The sequence below is a fragment of the Etheostoma spectabile genome, chromosome 21 (genome assembly GCF_008692095.1).
Source record: "Etheostoma spectabile isolate EspeVRDwgs_2016 chromosome 21, UIUC_Espe_1.0, whole genome shotgun sequence".
Classification (NCBI taxonomy): Eukaryota; Metazoa; Chordata; class Actinopteri; order Perciformes; family Percidae; genus Etheostoma; species Etheostoma spectabile.
In genome coordinates this window covers 15448304-15468868 of record NC_045753.1, presented here as the reverse complement: position 1 = coordinate 15468868, position 20565 = coordinate 15448304, and the positions used below count along the sequence as shown (strand labels likewise).

General features: G+C 41.2%; 1 protein-coding gene across 3 annotated transcripts in view; it reads right to left on the bottom strand.

The window, feature by feature from the left end:
• Positions 1 to 20565, bottom strand: part of adam12a (ADAM metallopeptidase domain 12a) — a 69864-nt gene that overhangs the window by 6819 nt on the left and 42480 nt on the right. For all 3 annotated transcript variants that reach the window (XM_032501395.1, XM_032501396.1, XM_032501397.1), the window contains 12 exons: positions 19082 to 19147; positions 18450 to 18521; positions 17874 to 18043; positions 16776 to 16860; positions 14723 to 14871; positions 7447 to 7624; positions 4779 to 4868; positions 4452 to 4647; positions 4256 to 4364; positions 3390 to 3588; positions 1558 to 1635; positions 200 to 308 (listed from right to left, as the gene is read on the bottom strand). In XM_032501395.1, the coding sequence (XP_032357286.1) occupies positions 200 to 308; positions 1558 to 1635; positions 3390 to 3588; positions 4256 to 4364; positions 4452 to 4647; positions 4779 to 4868; positions 7447 to 7624; positions 14723 to 14871; positions 16776 to 16860; positions 17874 to 18043; positions 18450 to 18521; positions 19082 to 19147 (1501 nt within the window). The remainder of the gene's footprint in view (positions 1 to 199; positions 309 to 1557; positions 1636 to 3389; positions 3589 to 4255; positions 4365 to 4451; positions 4648 to 4778; positions 4869 to 7446; positions 7625 to 14722; positions 14872 to 16775; positions 16861 to 17873; positions 18044 to 18449; positions 18522 to 19081; positions 19148 to 20565) is intronic.

The window sequence follows — 20565 nt, the reverse complement described above, 5'->3', positions numbered from 1 at the left end:
ATCGTGTTTTTACATTTGTATTTTGAAATTCTCAGCCAATCTGATGCATTCTACGGTTTCTAAAGCTTTTAACACCAGTATTTTCTACCACAAAACCGTTTTGTGGAGATAATCAGTTTTAGGACTTATTGTCATTATATATTACTGTTGAAATGTCCATACATTCCATTACTAAGACCTATAACATGACAGGACTTACTTGCTAATCTGATGGGACCACTGTCCATACTCCCTCCAAAACCTGCCTTGTCACAGAAGGGAGGCGCCCAATGAGCCTCGCAGTGACAGTTCTTGTTGTTGTTGCACACCTGCAGTAATGACAATTAGCTGTTAGATGAGCCAGAAATGCAGTTGTGAGCTTGTCTTTTTCATGCTACTCTTGACTATGTGCCTAACAATACACTCATTTAGCAGCTCTCATTAGGCTACAGTGCAAACAATTTAGCGTTTAATGATACAAAACAGAGACAAGCAGCAAATCCTCACATTTGAGAATCTTGACACAGTGAATGTTAGGTATTTTTATCCATATTTTCTGTCTGAGTTGTCTCACCACTAGACACCACAGTCAACACTTATGATGGACATGCTCTCTTTGCTGCATGGAGTAAGACAAAGTCAACCACCCGCCAGCACTCCAAGGTTCCACATGGCAAAGATGTCTGGTATAAAAACTAGAGCAGACTTTTTTCCTTATACCACATTCTCTCTCTCTCTCTCTCTCTCTCTCTCTCTCTCTCTCTCTCTCTCTCTTTCCTTTGGAGGAATGGAACAGTCCAAGAGGATTCTCCTGCAGGGTAATGTAGAGCAGGTGAGCGCTTCTTTCCAAGGCAACATCTTGATGTAATCCGTGCCTGTAGGGGTGCCCTATCTCAAAGGACCAACAACGTTTTATTTCTCGGAGTAAAACAGTCCTTAGAGCTTTATAGATATTTCTTAATTGGAACTAGACAAACAAATTTGACCGTATTATATCTGTAGATGTTTCATTTTAAGAGACAGGGAAGACGGATTCCTCTGTAGCTTTGATGAAACTTTATCAGTCACAGTCAAAGCCTCTGGTCCCTACCAGTGTATTTCGGGGTAATACCACACATATTTCTTCTCAAACAGGACCAGCCATAGACGTTTGATGGGTGGCATTTTAGAAAAATCCAATATCCATGCACACCAGCTCAAAGTCAAACTGCGTGTCATTGCTCCTAGTGTTTGGCCAAATAAAGCCTGGCCTTCATTTTTCAAAACAGTTTTTTGGGGCAAGGACGACTGCCTGAAAGTATGATGGATGGCACTTAAAGTTGAGCATAAATGAAGCCATTATATCTAATTGATTGAACCTTTCACCATTCAGAATGACTGATTGCAAGGCATTGTAATGGCACCCTAGCCACAGTATACTGGTCATTTGAACAAATTACAGCCAAAATGAGCTTCTGTGTGAAGGAGAAATGGGGTATTAAAAAAACAACTAATCTAGGTGAGGGACTAATTTGAGATAGACAGCTATGACATCAGGTCCTGACATTACTGAAATAGGGTAAAAGGTGCTGTACTCACCCCTTGACTGCTGCACTTGGCTGAGCACTCTTGCACACCAAAGACACTAACATTCTGGCACCGACGATTCAGACACATCTGAAGCACACAAAGATATTGAACATTGATAGGCTGAGCTCGAAAAGCAGATTCAGTAATATTTTAAACCCTTTAATATTTTAAGGGAAAAGGCCAACAAATCCAGCTTTCTGTGTCTTTTAATTTGCCACTGACAAACCACTTCAGCTATAAAAACAGCAAAGCATAAAATATAATTAACGCTGAGTTTTTCACTAATGTATTAATCCAACTTATTAAAAGTTATATGATGTGGACTGTGAGCTCTTTTTAAGGCGCCACACCCAAATATATTCAGGCTGAATGTGAAGATGAACTTGGCAGCACTTGGTAGAGAGAGGAATACCAGAACCCTTGACAGATGAGGGCAGAGGCTGGATCCTCTTTAAGGGTGGAGACTCAAAAAGAAAAACAATAAATTAGACTAAATGGAGCCACTGTATCAAGTGCCCAATGTCTGAAATGGTGACCAGTGGAAGATGCCAAATAGACTGAATAATGGTAAGTCAATTAAGTGTCTGAGGCTGTGCGAGTCTGAAATGACAAGAGGACACACCCTTTAGAACCTCTTAGAAATTCTTAGTCATGGCCTGTCACTCCACATCACTTTTTCCACTCTTATTTCCCAGAATTTGGGTAATATATTTATGTTTCTTTTTTTTTTACAGATAGCTACCATTGCTGTATAGCAGTCCTTATAGGTACTCAAAACCTTCACCTAAAGGTCACACATTGTAAAAGTGAGATTCCATATGTATTTTGTTTTTTTATAATTATAAAGCAGGTCAAAATATCAAAATGCTCAGTTCACAAAGAAATGCACACAGCTCATACTCAGAAATGGTACCTTTAAACTGGACAAAATAAATTCTGTGGAGAAATACATTCTAAATTAAAGCTGCAAGCAGCGATGGAGGGCCCTCGCTAACCTGCGCGCCGCGGGGTCACTGGCGGACGCCTCTCCTTGAATGGCTACAGCAACCAATAAGTTATTTAATGTACATATGGGCAGGTTGGTATTGTATTAAAATATACTTGAACAATTGTGCAATTGTGAACCTTTCCTTTAGGTAAAAGTAGCAATGAAAAACACTCCATTATAAATATACAGTAGGTTTACAGTCAAAACTAGTAGAACAGAGCACAGAAGTCTTACCAACAAATGTACTAAAAGTATTAAATGTAGACGAACTCAACATGTAGAATAACCCTTCTGATCGTGGACCTTTCTAACCTTTTTGCTTGTCTAGATCTACATATTTTTATCAAATGTATTTGTTTCTATTGGGTATGTTTTCTTTTATGTACTAGTGTATATTCTTTCATATGTAACTGTGAAGAACAGATAAATGTAACGGAGTAAAACATATCAATTAGCAGGAAATGGAATGAGGACATGTACCTTCATATTGCACTTAGGTACAACTGGCAGAGACAGATGCGAGTCACAAAGAGCCTGGGTGTGTCCCGAGTCTCTGCCTAAAAGGAAGTTTTTCCTCGCCACCAAATGCTTGCTCATGGAAAATTGTTGGGTCTTTGTAAATTACAGAGTTTGGTCTAGACCTACTCTCTCTGTAAAGTTTCTTGAGATAACTCTTGTTATAATTTGATACTATAAATTAAATTGAATTGAATTGAGTTAGGTATTGTACTAAAATAAATGTACTGTTACTTTCCACCACTGCTGATGAGGAGTCAGATGTACGCTGGATTGATTTGTGTGTTGCGTGTGTCTCTGCTTTCTCTATTTAACCGTCACAGGCTTCAGCTCTCACCAGTCCATCTCCACACTTGGTCCCTGTCAGGACCAGGCCGGGGTCGGGCATGTCATCACCCAAGTAGACATGTGTGCCTCGGCAAAGTATCCTTCCCCCTTCCTGCATGGGAATGTTTGTTTCTATGGAAACAGCGTTGGTACCAATTACTGGGCGGTTAGCTCCTCCTTGACACTGGATTTTGCCACATTTAGCATCTCTGTAAACAGAACGAACAACAGGGGGAATAACAATGGGATAATTGAATAGAATGTCACTGTTGTCCCAAATGTTTATGGATGCAATTATTTCCATTTATGTTTCTCACTCTTGCTGTCCGATTAGTGCAGCAGAGGCAACTTATTTTTGCCTGTTTTCAGAGCACAACCAGAGATTTTATCTGCATTTCACCAAGTGACTCTGTAACTGTCAATTAGGGCTTACCTAGCCAAGATGAGAACTTATAAGTATTTCCACTGTTTAATGTGTCAGTTTTTTTTATTTTTATTACTAGTTTAGTCTTTCAAATGTCAGAAACATTATATTGGAAAGTACATTCCAGGTTGTCAGAGCTTTAAATAATTTTTTACTGGTAAAATACCCAAATATGTGCTATTTAAAATGACATAAAACAAATGCAGCAAATTCCCACATTTCAGAGTCTGGAACCAAATTGGCATTTTTTTCTTTTTTAAACAACTTTTTGATGAATCAACAGATGTTTTATGTTTCAGCACAAGTGGAATTCATTCTAGGCTCTGACATTAAAAATGTAAGAATGTTCAATTATAGAGTAGAGTAAGCACAGTATATGCCCATCAATGCATTCCACAACTGACATACAATGAAATGCATTTGTCAGTTTCTATGGGAAAGTCAGGTCTTACCGTGCTTCACATTTGGCAAAGGAGCCTTTGGAGTCCTTGCCACAGTTGCCATAGGGGTCTCCAGCTGAGTTGACCCTTTGAAAGCAGATGCCTGGAGCTGCCTTTGCTCCTGAAAAACACAATGAAACACATCAAAAAGCTGGCGACCATCACTGAACCATTCAGGCGCAGCCAAGAAGGGGGCCTTTCAACATACCTTGGCCCCACAGTGTGATGCATTGCTGCTCGTGAGTCTGGCAAATGCCATTGTAACAGTAGCCGTCCACGTTATGGCAGGCGTGGCCGTCGTGCAGGTAGACGTTGGAGGGGCAGTGAGGGCTGCCGCCGGTGCAGAATTCAGGCAGATCACAAGAGTTACTGGATTCACGGCATGGGGTGCCTGCTGGCTTCAGCTACACTCAAATGTTAACAGCAAGACAAAGACCCAAAGTGAAGCTTGGAGAAATATGTGGTGAGCTTTATGTCAAGATGTGCCTTAACAAACATGATAATGTCATGGCTGGCTAATCACAATACATCCTACCTGACAGTCGTGACAGCACTGTCCGTGTGCACAAACAGCATCCCCCTTCAGAGTGCAGGTAGTAGCATTGCAGCATGGATTCACACATTCCTTCAGAGGGAAAATAATGGAAAAGGCAGGCACAAAAATGTAAGTGAGGGAGAACAAAAGTAAAGAATAATTCAGCTCAAAAGAGATCATATTTCACTTCAGAGCAGATGCTCAGACTTTGTTATCAGAGGGGATGCACCCCTGGCAGGGCTGTATTCGATAGCCACTAAGAACCCTGGCAGAGGAAAGGAAACAGCAGTTTCTAGTTCTCTAAAAAAAACATTTCCATCTGACAGGACTTATAAGCTCATTTAGAACCCTGGAACCATGAGCTGGACGATGGAGGAAATAGCAAAATGAGGCAAAGAGAGAAGAAAAGGATACAGCAAAAACAAAAGAAACAGGCAAAATATTGTGTAATCTAGACAATTTGGCTAGAATAATAAATAAAAAAAACTGCTGACAGGGTAGGCAAAATACTACTTGAACTTCAATCAAGTTATTACATCAGACACAATCTGTCCTTGAAATGAGTAAAAAAGACTTGATATAACCAATGACACCAGAGATTCAAGATGACAGTTGTTGAAACTAGACTGTTTTTTTATTTCAGCGTCATATTCTAAAACAGGACTACAAAGATTCTAAAAAGATCCACATTCGTCTGCTTATTCTCATTGGGTGAGGACCTTCACCAGTTGTAACATAGACATATTTTCACTACCCTCTCCCAACTAATCACACATCCTCTTAAACTACACGCAATCTGTGCAGGTAAGAGTAAGCACTGAGGAGACCCATAAATGCTACTCTGTCATAACATGGGGCTTACTCAAACTATTTCAAGACTTTTCTGAAAACAAGTGTCATTCTCCTTAATACTAGTGTAGCAGTCTGCTCAAGTGAAAGCTCTAGTGCGTAGCTTCTGTCGCCCCCATGAGGAATTCTAAGCTATGGCAACAACACTGTCGGCGCATCTTAATGACACAAGCCTTCCATGATTGCGCACCCACCTCTCCTCCACACAGTTGCTAGTATACAAGGAGGACACAGAGAAAAATATGATGTACTCTTCAGAAGAGGTATTTATCTTCCCTTTAGCTTCTGCGCGGGAAAGTCCCCGGATGAAACTATGTTCTAAACATGGGAATCTTAAAAATACAGAGAGAGTTTTGTGGAGCTTAATATGCTTTTTAACAATTCATTTGGCAATGGCTTGAATGTAACAGACGTTCATTAATATCAAAAGGTTACGTATTAAATCTTTAATCCAGAGAGACGCATTTATCTGTATACCATTCCTGTAACATTTAGCATCTCAGTGTCTGTGTCATGTAACCTTTATCATGAGTCATGCCCTGCACCAATCAGTTAATGTCTGCCTTTGGATGTGGATTGAAGCTAGCTTTCAATTGAGGCTCAGCACATAAGATGTGTCTGCGTATATATGCTTGTGCATTGTATGATCTTACACTGAGGCCAGCTGACTTAATCCTGGAGGTTCAGCTCTCTACGTCTTTCCATTAAGCAGCAGGCCAATCATACTGTACAGCCGAGTGCAGAGAGAGACTCAGGAGGAAGTAGACGGACAGAGCTGGCAGGGGACACAGCTGACATGATGGGCCTTCCAGAACTTCTTTCAGCCTGAAAACCATTAAGGGCCTTTCCCATGGTCCGCAGGGCCAAAAGAGGCGGAGAAGTCATGCTGAAAAGTAGCAGCCTGTGATTGTAAGGAATAGGACCCAGGCTTTTTAATGAGGCTTTTTAATGGTAGAGAGAGATGCAGTCTGAGCACTCTGAACTGGCTTGGGTTGGCATGACGCTGCGAAACTCTGTGAAGAGCTTTATTATTGCTGCTGGCTCAGGCCTGCAGAGCTTATGTCAGTTCTTTGTTTTGAAGGACAAGTACACTTTCAGACTGACCCCGGCTGAACCCTGAGTGCACAAAAAGACTTGCCGAGCATAAAGGTGTAAACAAATTCCGAGAGACAACAAGGCATTCTCTCACGTAGGCTGTATAATTATGATTATCAAATTCAAAATATCTATCCAAATCATAATAGGTGTCTCCATATTTCATAATTCTGTTATTGACAGCCTGCCTATACCGATTGTCAGCTGCACCATGATTAACCGTTTTATCATCCCACAGTGGCAGCAGTTAGCAATGTGTGCCACCACTAGGTATGTGCTTGCCGATGCAGATTCATATAAATAATTCACCGGCTGACAGGGCAAAGCTGTCAGCGATGTTTCCTCTTAGTGAATTGTATCACGATCAGACATTCCTCCTCCCAAACACCTCCTCAGTGCACAGAATGAATAAATTTACACTCATATCTCTGAGCTTATTTTCTGAAGACAGTGTTTGAATTATGAGAGCTGTGCGCCGTTAGCTTTGAAACCGCGGTGAACTATTTGTTTTTACTTTGGGAAATATTAGTTTGTGCCATGACTCTGTCAGGAAAAAAGCTACAGAAACACCCACTAGCGCTTCTGTTTATTTCATTTCTCAAATGTGGAAAACATGATTAACAATGATTTATGGGTGGCAGTTAAGGCATGATTTCAATTTTGATAAAAGGGCCGTTAAACAAGATTGCTGACGAATTGTAGGAGGTCTATATAGCAATCTCACCTCAAGTTCTCCACAGTCACACTCCTCTCCCTCCTCCACGTAGCCGTTGCCACATTTTTGCCCACCGTAGAGAACCTTGACCTCAGGCATGTTGAACAGACACATCCCGACACCCTTTTCAAAACTGGCCGTGAGGTCCTTCTTGCTGCAGCTGCTGAACACTGTGGGGAACGGGTACCTATGAAAAACATATTTTGTGAGTGACACTGACAGAGAGAGAGGAGGAAGACAATGGAGATCCTCCACAAGAGGTCCTCTTCAGTCTGATGTAATCAGTGCTAATTGCTGCTAATCACAAAATCAATTACCCACTAAATCTCTGCAGCTCCTTCAAAGCTCCATTAGCATGCAAAAAGCACAGGGCCCCAGTGACGTCTCCCTCCATGGGGAGAAGGAGATCTGATAAGGCATATTTTATGAGACAGGCAATCATAAAAATCTCAACCAAAAATGTGCTTCCTTCGCAAGACTTGCAACACCTATAAATTTGGGAGAAATGTGGGATGGTGTGTTTTTAATATTGTTTTTGGTCGGACAGAGAGGGTGGTCTGCTCCATGGGGAAAGCACACAGCCCATTTCTCTGATAATATAGTGTCTAAGACTGTATTTTGCTCTCTGTGTCTTAATAAAAGAAAGCACCATATGAGGTTTTAATACCTCCACCTACACCATAAAGGACAGCTTAACAAGGCCAAAATGGGTGATTCTGTAATGCAATATTCACACGTATATCTGTGGTTGTATTTGTGCACACAGATGAGTTCATGTATGAGACAATATGTGGAAGATCCAGGTCAATTTAGATGCCTAAATGTTTCTTTTAACAGGCACAACACACTCAACAGATGGAAGTCAGTAGACACAGTCAAACGGCATGTTTGCTCGTAAAATCTTTGTAGGCATTCATTTTAATGATTTTTGATTTGACGTGTCCAATTCAGAGTGGTTTACAATTCAGAGCAGCATGAAAAGTGCCTACAGAGTCAAAAAAACACAGGCCATATATTCAGTCCATAATGTACTGTATTCTTCAAAATGACAGCAAGATGAATTGTCTAGTCAGCTTGTAAAGTGTTTCTGGTCTGGAACATGACAGTGTTGAAAGGACAGCCACCATGTCAAGGTTGTAACACAACTGGTAATTCCTACACATCTTTCAATAAGCATATTTCAAGACGAGCTTGTGCATACGGGCCGATTCATACACTGCCTGAGCTGCTGGGGCATCAAGTAATAACTGGGGTACGTCAACAGTCCTTGGCAGCCTGTCGAGTACAGCTTATTGAGGTGTTTTAAGTGATACATGAGTTTAAATGTGGTTTCAATTTGTTTTCGGTGGAGCCTTGAAGTCGGATCTATTGGCTGTATTGATGCAGAAGCTGTAAAATAACCACTTTCTTCCTGAAGTTTTTTTTTTCTTTTCAGAAAAGAAGTAATTTCCATGTAGCTCAGTGTCAACATGTCTATCAAACAGCGTTTTTTTTATCTGATTGGGTTTCAAATCTGATACAGATCTATATATGTCATGACACTATGTGCATGTTTTGACATGACCTCATTCTCAGCTTGTCTTTGATTTCCGTCATGTGAGGAGGCGGCTTACATCAGCTCCTGCTGCTGACCCCCCTCCCCAAACACACAACCTGCTGATCTCTAACATCAATACTATCCAGAGGTTGTGTTGGGTGAAAGTGGGGTACCTCAAAGCAGATCTCTGCACACTCTGGATTAAAGCAAAATATCAGAGTGGATTTGTGGATGACATTAAATGGCCAAAGGAAAGAGCAATAAGTAAAGCTGTAACAACAAAAATTATTGCGCCCTCTTTTTTCCTTCCTCCTCGCTGAGCCTCTCAGGGGAATTTGCTATGATGAACAGCTGTCAAGGCTGCTGTTCAACAGGCAGCCCACTTCCTTAGCAACTGCTGTTGATTTCCTCTTTGCCCCCAAAAGCCCAAGCCAAAATTGCTTGCTCAAGTTGCACACCCCCTGTTTTGCTGCATTCAACTCTATGAACTCAGCCCTGTTTTTTAGTTACCAGCCCATGCAATCCATGACAAATACTCAAATCCCTGAGATACATGAGTGGCGCAGGATCCAGCTGTTCTTTATGAGAGGCAATACAGAAATAATTGGTCTACCCTGCAACGATGCGGGGGTGGGAGAAGTTAAGTAATGGCTGTGAAAATGCAGACGCACCAATGAATTATAGTGGATAGCATTTAGCAGCTGCAGGCCCAAGGGTAAGTAAAGCAGTGTCAGGGCCAGTCACCGTGGGTACATCTGGGGTCATGGCAAATTAAAGACTCTCTACACAACCACTTATCTCATGGGAGTCTGGACCACCACCTCAAAAGAAAATACCAGCTCTTTGACCTTCTGACTTCTTCTTATCCTGTTCTTACTTAACAAAAGGATGAGCGTGTTCACCTCTGCCCGGTCTCTATGACTGCTCTTTGTTCTCTCTCATACTACTGCATTGTTTTCCACCTTGTCATGCTCCACTTCCATACTGGGATCAATTATTCTCTGTTGTCTGTGTTCTTTTGTTCATCTCTAACCTACAGTCAGTGTTTGACAGTTGGCTCCTAAGCTTCAGAGGTAGTGTAGTTGATGGTTGATAAGAGTGTACGAATCAATCAGTGCAACTAAGCTGCAGCAATGGCCAGACAGGGCTTTAATTGATCTGTGGGAGGTCTGGTGAAAAGAAATAATTCCCAGGTCCCTATGATCTGCCCCAAACTGTGATAATGCTACGGTGCTGAGGCTTTTCATCTCAAAGCCCTGCTGCTACTATATGGACTGTGACAGTAAAGAGCTAGAGAAGTCATCAGTAACAACATAAAAAAAATGAAATGGAATCTCTGACAATTCTTTCATTTCACTTTGCATTGCTCAGCTGTTTGTCTAACCAACCTTTTCAATCTAATTTAAAGAATCCAGACTTAAAAAAAAAAAATCATTCAAGACAGAAAACCTTTGGCCAGAGATCCAGGAAAATTATGTTACGTCAACATATCTTTGGCAAGTTAAACTTTCTGCATTGCTAGATGACATTATGTGGTTAGTGTTGAGCATGAATATCTAAAACAGCTTTTACAGGTGCAGGATTAAAACACCAAACATTGAAAGCAGAAATTAAACTAAATTTCTACTTTTAATTACTATTATCTACTAAATTAAATGTGTTGGGAGCGGTACGGTCTCTCTTTAGTAATGAAAAAAGATACATTTCTTGTTAAAATATTGCAGACCATCATTATTAATCCAAACCTATTTCACCTGCGATAAGAATACTCACATTAATACACAGAGCCCTTTAACCCAAATTATTTGTTAGGCAGGACTCTCCTTTTCTCTGCCTCTCTGTCCTTATGGTTCAGATCACACAGAACGCTGGGAAACCCATCCTGCACAGCCAGTTTATGTCACATCTTTTCAACCATAAAACACTGATCTGGCTATGAATCCGATCTGCCGGCCGTTCCAATGACGCATCTGCCAAAACATTTTTCGCCATCCTTGAGAACATTTTAAGAGAAAATATAATAATATATATATATTATATTGTGCAAACACTGATTGTGACCTTATCTTCATTCTGCTATCACAGTTTTATTCAATTTTTTTTGAAGACCTTGATCTTCTGGCATGAATGTGAATAAAAGTTCATTCAAACCTGACTGTGATAACTGTAACTATGACAAATATTTCATACTTGCTTCGGTAATTCAAAACCACAGGCGCTTCACAACACATTAAATATTAATTTTACGGCTTCATAGAGCGTGTGGAGCCTGAGCTCTGGCCGATGACATTAGGTGATTTGATCCTTTGTGGCCTTTGGTGCCTGGCAGTCTGGCCTACATTGTAGATACTGAAGATCATTTTCACATTGATTTCCCTATGGACCAAATTAAACAAGCCATACTAGAAAGTTCCTGTTCTTCAACGGGGCACCGGTCACATTTCCATGGCATTCTGACTCACTTCCTGTGATTCCTGATTATTTTATGACAAGGGAAATATATCAATCTCTGTCTGTCTGTGAATGCACCAAGCAGTCATCATTTGACTCAGGGCTTGACCCATGAGTCAATGAACCCCGTCTTTATAATGCATCTCAGGGATCTGTCCATCAACATCTCAGTTTTTGTGACTGACTTAGATGGCAAGTGACTACATGTTTATTTTCATGATATACATTTCGTATAGCATGGCATTTGTATGTCATCTGTGTACATCTGGAAACAAGCTTCATAACACAATTCAGAGAAACTGCTGAATTGTGGTTTAGTCAGAATGCAATTTGTACTCTGACAGGAAGAAAATTCATGTGCATGTGTAATTTCATTTTTTTTTTTCTCTACTTCTTTAAGACTAGAACTGGTGGCCGGGCTCCCTTCTGTCATGCTCACATGTTTCCACCCGGAGTCCATTTAGACTGAAACTTCACACAAGCACCAATATTGTTTCCTGGCAACTGGTAATAATCCACACTTTGTTGGTGGGTGAAATAACTAAACAAGAGACTAAGCAAGAGAAGTGGACCAAGCATAGAACCCTGTGGAGTTCCTGTTGAAGCGGATTTAATCACAAAAGATGGAGACACCTAGCCTACAAAGCTAGATGCACACTAGCAGCAACAAATGTAATTTGTCAGCTAGGGTCATTTTGCGCAACTCTCCGTTGGCTTGCGAGCTAGAAAAACCAAATTCATGTCAGGAAAATCACATTGTGTATAGAGTCGTTGGGCGGGCTTAAGATAAGGACGGCAGAGTTGTAACGGTTCCGCATGAATTTCCTGCTACTTGAAAACAAAGAAGAATGTCTGTCGAATTGGCTTTGGCCGTGACTCTGGAAGACTTGGAGTTAAGCATTGAAGTCATTCTTAAAAAAGGAAGATGTGTTCGGAGATTTGCTGACAAAAGCATGGCAAAAGTTTAATCTATCAACCAGCGTCTCTCTGGTTGGTTGTAGCACTATCCTATTGAGTGTAGAGGTAATTTGAAAGACAACCGTTCATCCCGCCCCTTGGATTGAGCCCTGCCTATGGTGAGTTCCCAGACCCAAACATCTTGATGATGTGGGTCTGGCTTGTCAGGCTAGGAGACACCAGTCTGTTTTCAATTAGAGCTAATGGGGACATCGTGGGATGGATGGAGAGAGGGTCACGACAACTGGCCGTGACCAATGTGAGCAGGAAACAAGCAGTGCTCTGTGCGGATATGCAGCTGGCACCTAAACATCTTGTAGTTTTACTGCCCCCACCACTTACCCTTAACCCCCACCCACATCCTATTATTATCATGATGAACTGGATACCAGTTACCGTTATCTCCAGCAGCAAGGCCAGGAGAGCTTGATCGGCATCAGTCTTAACATTAGCAACAATGAAGACAATCCTGTACTCTATTTAATTAAAATGAAAGATCAATCAAAACTGCAAAAACAAAACTCCTCAGTGAGTGAGTGTAGACAAGTTACGCCAGTACTTTCAATTATTGAATGCAGGGGCCGGTAAACAACAGGGCTTTTGTACCAGCTCATCCAAGTCCTGGCCCTGTGAAGAGGCATTTTGAATAATCAAGATTGTGCTTTAAAAAGAGCTGGTCACCTGCCTGGAAACACGGCAGTCAATGCTATAAAGTAATTACAGTAGCTGCCGGGTGATGAACAACATTTACGGGATTGCAGCAGAGCCTATGTGTGTGGCCACATGGCATTTAAAAGGAACTATGAGGTGCTGGACTCATGGGAGATGTAGTACCGCCTCAGGCAGAGAGTGTATGGTGCTGACTTGGAATTAATCGAGGAAGCAGAAGGATGCAATCCAGTGTTCTTAAACATCCTTATTTAAATGTATTGCTTCCTTAATCCAGGATTAAATCATTAAATAGCAGAACAGAAATATGGAGCAATAAGGAAGTGTAGAGGGGATTATTAAACCAAGGGCTAGATCTTTTCTTTATTTTGTCAAATGGAATGAAAAAGCACAGTGTCTGTGAAGAGCAGAACAAAAACTACAACTATAAATATTCATATCTTATATATTTCTCACAAGCCTATGTTTGGTGACAAACTACATTCTATCACATTTAGAGAGTTTCGTCACTGCTCCATTTGACTTCAGATTGAGCTATTTCAGGGGAGACGTGATGCATTTTCCCTACATAAAAACTGTATAATAGAGCTGCAGAGATTTTCCAAAATTAAAGTTGCATGTATGTAAGAATAGAATCACTCTAACTGGCTGTGAATAAAGAGGAAAAGGAGAGAGCCAGGGAGAGTCAGTAAGAGAAAGAAACATATAAGTATTTCTTGCTCTTTATTTATGTGTTCATCTTGTTGCCAATTTTAGGATAAAGTCCTTGACCAGGGATACCCTCAATCATGGTTAAATATTAATCTACATCTTACTGCTGTGCTGTTTTATGAGTCTATAATCAAGATTAGTGTTACCCTGTTTTTCATGGGTTTGGTCCAAAACCAAATACAAAGCAATGTTTTCAGCATAAACCCCAATCTGAAGCTCCCACAGATGACTAGATCTTGAGCTGGAACTGATACTCAATGTTTCCACCCAGAGCATCCCAATCCCTCTGCTCAGCTTAAGATGTTAAACACTACAATTCATAGTGATCAGCTATAAATACACCTCTTTCTTGAAATGTTAGATGCACAATTTGACAACAGATACTTTCTGTGCTATTTGTTAGTCCATTGGAGATTAGCTACATTGTGTCAGGAAAAGTAAAAATGTACTGTTTTGGCAATGCACTGCCACTGAACCATTGGTTTCCCATTCAGAATGAGTCATTTTGCCTTAGGGCATTAGAACAGCTGTTGCCTCTGACATAAACCCAACAGCCCAGCAGTTCAACAGCATTTTTTGCTTACCGCCCGATAGACAATAAATTAAAAATGGGGAGCATGTAGAATAAATGTTTACATATGATCACAATCTAGGCTCTTTTAAGCAACACACACTGTATTTAATAAGTTACTGCGCTAATGCAAAATTAATGATGGCCTTAACATCACAATGATGTATTTCAGATGGTTTTGGAGATAGACGTCATTTGTTAAGCTGTACCAAAAGCAGCCTAACTGCAGTGCACTGCAGCAGTGAATTATTGCACATGTCCCAAGGCTAATGAAGGCAGCTAGCTGAAATAAAACTCACACAATATTGGATATAGCACTACGAAGTAAGTATTGAGCTATCTTGAAGATCTATTGACTCTTAATTGTCAAGATAGAGGCTGTGACTCACCCAGTGGAGGGAGTCATGATGCAGCCTCCACGATCCACGGTCACCCTGCAGCCACACCCCCTCTCTGGGGTGTCGTGGTTCATTCCAAAATTGTGTCCGAGCTCATGGGCCAGGGTGACTGCAGCGCCAAGGGGGTTGTCCGAATGGTCCTACAATAAAAAAGATCAATCATGTAGAAACTGATCTTGCCATTGCCTGTCACTAATATTTAGTCTAAAACCTCTTTACTTTTTAAGTCTTATTCATTAATTATATTTCTAGTCTAGACATGATGCTCCAACAATCATGTCTGTGTAATAAAATTAGTTCAGTTTATAGCTCTGATGTAGCAAACAATAGCTAATTAAAAACAGACATTTCTGATTACATACTCTAAGGAACAAAAACAAATAATAAAAAATGTAATGCTAGCCAAATTGTTGTTCCCCACAGGACCTACTGGAGAAACATTACTCAAAACAAGTGAGTGTAATTGCATTTTGCCAAGATTAAACAAACAATGCTGTTGGATCTGTGCTTATCAGACCGTTTCTTCTGCTCGACGTTTTGGCACTGAAATGAAAAATTAACAGGAGATTGCGGGCTGTCACCTTCAGCTTGCTTGGCAAACTTTGACAGCGCCAGATGTGCTGCTTCATCCGCACAAATAAAGACATGTGCCGTCCTTTGAGCAAAACTAGCAAATAGGTTGAGAGACAAACTCTCAGAGGACAGCTTGAAAATCACACAGCAAGCAAAGATAACAAAATAGATCATGCTTGAGGATGCACTGTGAAGAGAAAGCTACAGTGACACAGAGTGAAAGCTTTGTTGGCTGAGGTGCCGAGATTTCCTGCAAGGTGTGTAAACATGAACACATGAAGAGGCCGGATAAATAATGAAGCAGTAGCAGCTATCAGCTCTTCATAAATGCAGAGCTGTGCGTCAGAGCACCTTGCCTTTGGAGTCTTCAGTCACTGTGCATTATTCAGTAGCACTGTGCAAGTCAAGCTCAGACTGATGAACTGCTCTGCTGTGGGCTTTTGGAAGTAACGGTCATCATCAGCTGTCAGCACAACTGTGCAGCCTGGACTAACGCAAAGAAAAGCCTGATTCTGTTTCCTGGAACAACCAAGACACCTTCACTGACTGATTAGGCTGAAGCACTATATGCCAATGTCTGTGTTCTGTATCGCCACACCAATGACATTAATGTCACATTTGGGGCTGGTAAATGGATATTCCAGAAGGTTTGAGAATGGATGTTTTGGTTTTCATTTTTAAAACAATGACACCCCAAAGAGAACTTGGTTAATGAGTTAAAAAGTACATTGTGAACGAAGGGAGACAACAAGGTCAGGATTTGCCAAGCAGATGAGTCTGTGGTTGGAGGCTAATCCTTTATGTCTCTGACCTAAAGTATGTAGAGCTCTATCATAATGACCAAGTCCTCACTTTACCATCTGGGAGGACAAGCGTAAAGAACCATCTGGGGACTAGCTGTAAGTTTTACATCCAGCCAGCCAGACCACAAGACAAACAGCCACTCAGGGACATAAAGTATAAAATAATAGCATGACTTGTGCTAATACAACATGACTTGTGCACATAGGATAGGGTTTCAGTTCTGCAATGGGTAATTCAGGCGGGGATATGCGGTACCCTTAAATTCACTCATTTGTTGCACCTCATTAAGAAGCAAAGGTTTCCACTCGTGTAATCGATACACACTCTGATTTATCAGCACTATGTGAAGGGTACTATGCATACCAACTTGGCTTTCCCTGGAAAAAGACTCAATGATGTGTGTGCCCTGAAGTTAATACAAGTTAATATCAACTCTGGAATCCCTAGCTCAACCCTTACACAAGAGACTCAGAGTAGAAATATGAGCGTATTATGTCAGACAGAAAGGAGGTGGAAAGAACCAGGCAAAGAGTGGAGGGCAGGAAAAAGGAAATGATAAAATAAGCTTGCTCTCCTTTCTGGAAGACAGAGACGCACAAAATATTTTATTTGTACTCCTTTGCTTTAGGATGGATTAAAGGCACATGGAGAGTAAAAGTTTACGTACCATGACAATTCCTCCCGACTGTTCTGCTGTGCACATACTCATGATGGGTGCCATCCCAATGGTGGTGCCCTGGAAATAAACCCCACTAAAGCGGAGAAAACAGAGGTCATCATATCATCAAACTTTAACTGTCAATCTCATAACTAGTTAGCTAATTAATGGGCTGACTGACGGCTCCTGCCCCATCTCTTTGTTAAACTCAGTTCTTCTAGCATATGTACATGAATAGGTTGAGTCTTTCTGTAAAAGTAAATACAAATAGCTGAGTTGTTCTGTCCATATTACTTGGTATACTGGTCTCTACATCTGTACTGCATGATAAACTTTACAAATAAAATATTTTCCGAGAGAAAGATGTGTACTGTGTTAGCATTTAGACAGCGGTCTGCATTTTGTTAGCATCTCATGAGGATTTTGCAAATGTTTCAATCTCCGCCTCGCGGTGCTCTGTCCCCGGCTGAGAGTCACATTCAGTATTCTTGCATAACTAAACCACCAGCTTCCGCTGACCTGAAGGAGCACCATCCGGTGCACCAGAGGCGTTGTTGAGGAATTCTTTTGCGACTCAACACATAAACTAAATGCCGCTGATACGACCGAGCTGTGACGGAGGTCTGTAGAGGCTTAAACAACTAGCAACCGCCGCTTTGTAGCACGGAGCTCCTCTTCGACATTTGTTTTTACAGCTAGCTACTACAAAGGAGCTTGCTACAGGTATGCTACATTCAAGAGACCATGGGATGTTAATGTATGTTGCTCAGCAACAGGTGAAAATAGGGGCAAGGTTACATTATAACGTTGAACTTTTAGCAAGGAACAAGTGAATTACCTGTATTTGTGAAAACAGCTTTATCTCACACATCTGTTTCGTTGTTGAATATCTAGCCATAACATTTGGAATAGATAAAACTGTGCGATTAATCGCGATTAATTGCGAGTTTACTATGATATTATTGCGATTAATTGCGAGTTTACTATGACATTAATGCGATTAATCGCAATTAAATAATTTAGCACTAGAATTAAATCATAACTCAAGTAGTAACATGCTTTGTGGAACACAACTATTACATGTGTATGCACCTATAGCAGACCTACCTGATTAGCTGGGCGTTGTCATGAGGCTTCTGGGGCAGCAGCTTGACTTTCCTCCAGTCTAGGAACTCGTGCAAGGTGGTGAACGGGTCCTGGGTAATGGGGCACTTGTCCACATCACTCCACACCTCCAGGCCCACCAGGGCCACACGGATATTAAGAGCCCTGTAGAACTTAAGGTTGAAGGTAGGTATAGGAGAGAGAGAGATGTCTTTTTAGCTTAAGGGCTTACGATCCATCTCTCCTCGCTCTACATTACCTATTAAAACACAAAAGCTATACAACGGTTGCTTAAAAATGACGAGGGGCTATGAACAAATCATCAAACATTAATCAATGAATGACTTTCCATATAAATAAATCATGTTTCGCTTTGGTTTTATTACAATGCCACCCACGGCACGTTTTATCAAAGTGGGCCTCTTCACAACATTTCCCTGCCGAGTTATGGAATTGATCATCCATTCATAATCCAATCAGCCTCTGCTCGCAGGTCGGTTAATTCTCAGCAGGCGGGATAGGACCTCTAATAAATCACACGCCTATAGCACAGTCCCACACTGTTGATTTGATTGTTACCTTGTCCACATAATTGGCGATCTCAGCCAGTCGCTGCTTGACCTTCTCCATGTCCTTGCCTTGCTTCTGAAACTGAACAACAATAAGGCACAATAAAGCAAGGAGAAAAAGAGGTGATCTGCCCTCTTGAATGTTTATTATCATCAAAGGAATGATTTGGTACATATCAACACGGCGTCAGCTCAAAAAAAGTTTTCACAGGGTATCATGTTAATTCCACTGGCGCTAGTGCTGCTGCCGCCATCATCAAAGGGCTCCTCAGTGGAGCTTTGGGAAAAGAGATAACCTCAACCACCTTGTCTTATATGCAGTTTTTACTCAATGCTCTAAAGCATGTGATATTGACCTACGTCTTTCATGTTACGTTCTTCTCTTTGCCATCTTTAAGGTCTTAATTCGGAGATTTGAAATAATTCAAAGCCCACATAAATACGCCTAATTTGTCAATAATGTTTGCAGAGAGATGTAGATGGAGCTGGACAGTGAAACGGATGAGTACGTGGACTCATCAGAGGCAAAGCCCTCTTTTCTATGTCTCAAGGGGATGGAGGGCCAGCTAAGTCTGTGACCTTCTGAGCCAATTTCTTGTGCAATTCAGAAGCAGAGGGTAAAGAGGTTGAAACGGTGCTTACCTCTCTGTTGTCGGCCACAATGATCAGCTCCACATACTTGGTCGTAGTCTGGACATGGCGTTTATGCTGCCAGGGGTGAGTGAAAAGGGGATGGAAAGCAAATTGGTTGGTGAAGAGGCGAGAGAGCATTAATATAAAAGGAAATAAAGGGTGGTAATGACAAAAGTTATTAACCGAAAGATGAAGGAAGAGATGAGGAGAAGAGAGAGGAGAAGAAGACAGACATTAGAAGGACACACTTAACCGCAGCTTTCTGGAAAAGGGCAGCCTAAAATTAGCTGGTGGCCACTCAATATGGCTTTCCACCGGAACTACACTCTACACAAACCAAAGCAATCAGCTACACTTCACGTCTGACCCAATAAGAGCCACTAAGGTCACTCCTACCTCAGATAACACTACACAGGAACCAGCATATTAACTAATAAATCACTGTTTTGGACAATGCTGCCTGCACTGTTACTGTCTATATACATATAGACTAGCTTTTTTATTTTTTATAAAAGAGCATGTTATCTGCTTAGTATTGATTTACGTGACAACTTTACAGTGACTCTACAAGCACTGGGGTACAGTGGAGTATGGGCTAATGAGCATATGTTCAAATACAAGCTACCATTTTACCACTTAAAAATTCTGAGTTTTCAAATCTCATTTGTTGTATATTTATCTCTTTCGGTGGGGTCACTGTCCAATCTCTCTGGAATTAGTTGCATTGAATTATGGCAAAAAAACACATGCTGAGGCAAACGTTTTTTCACGTTCACCATCTGAGCTTAATGGAAATGTAATTAGTTTTGCAAGTATTTTGTCATAAACCAAATCCTGGACAAACTAAGATTTTGGCCTGATGATGGCTGGAAGAAAAGTACCATGAATGTCTGAACAAAGCGACTAATAGACTGACATTACCATGAAGCTTTGCTGCCAGCATGGTTAACAAATAGAATGACAAAAAGATAATAAATAATAACAAATTTAAAGAAAAATCTTAATTGAAAGAATGTTCAATTCAATTGAAAATTCAATTAAAAGAGAGAGTATGGAGCTGCCATTGTTTTGGAGCTCTTCCAAACCAAGACAAATAAAACCCCTGGCAATGGAGCAGATGCTGCTCTCAGGCTGTGCGTGGGCAGCAACTCACTTCGACCACACGACAAGCTAGGATCTATCTCACTCGCAAGAAATGCAGACAAGCTCAGTCTTTGCACGAATACACACGCAGATCCTATACTATCCTGCTGGTTAAGCGTTCAACCTTCACTCCATGGCCCACTTTCAACCTGAGCCTCTTCATCCGTGCTGCTGGCCTGGCAGCCTGGATCCTCTTTGCTCTTATCTGCCTCCTCCATAGATAGGCAAGGATGGGCAAGTGTGCTCTAAATGTACCCTATGGTGATTACCAAGTCTCTTGGAGGCCACTGGAGACGAGACAGCCACACACACACACACACACACACACACACACACACACACACACACAC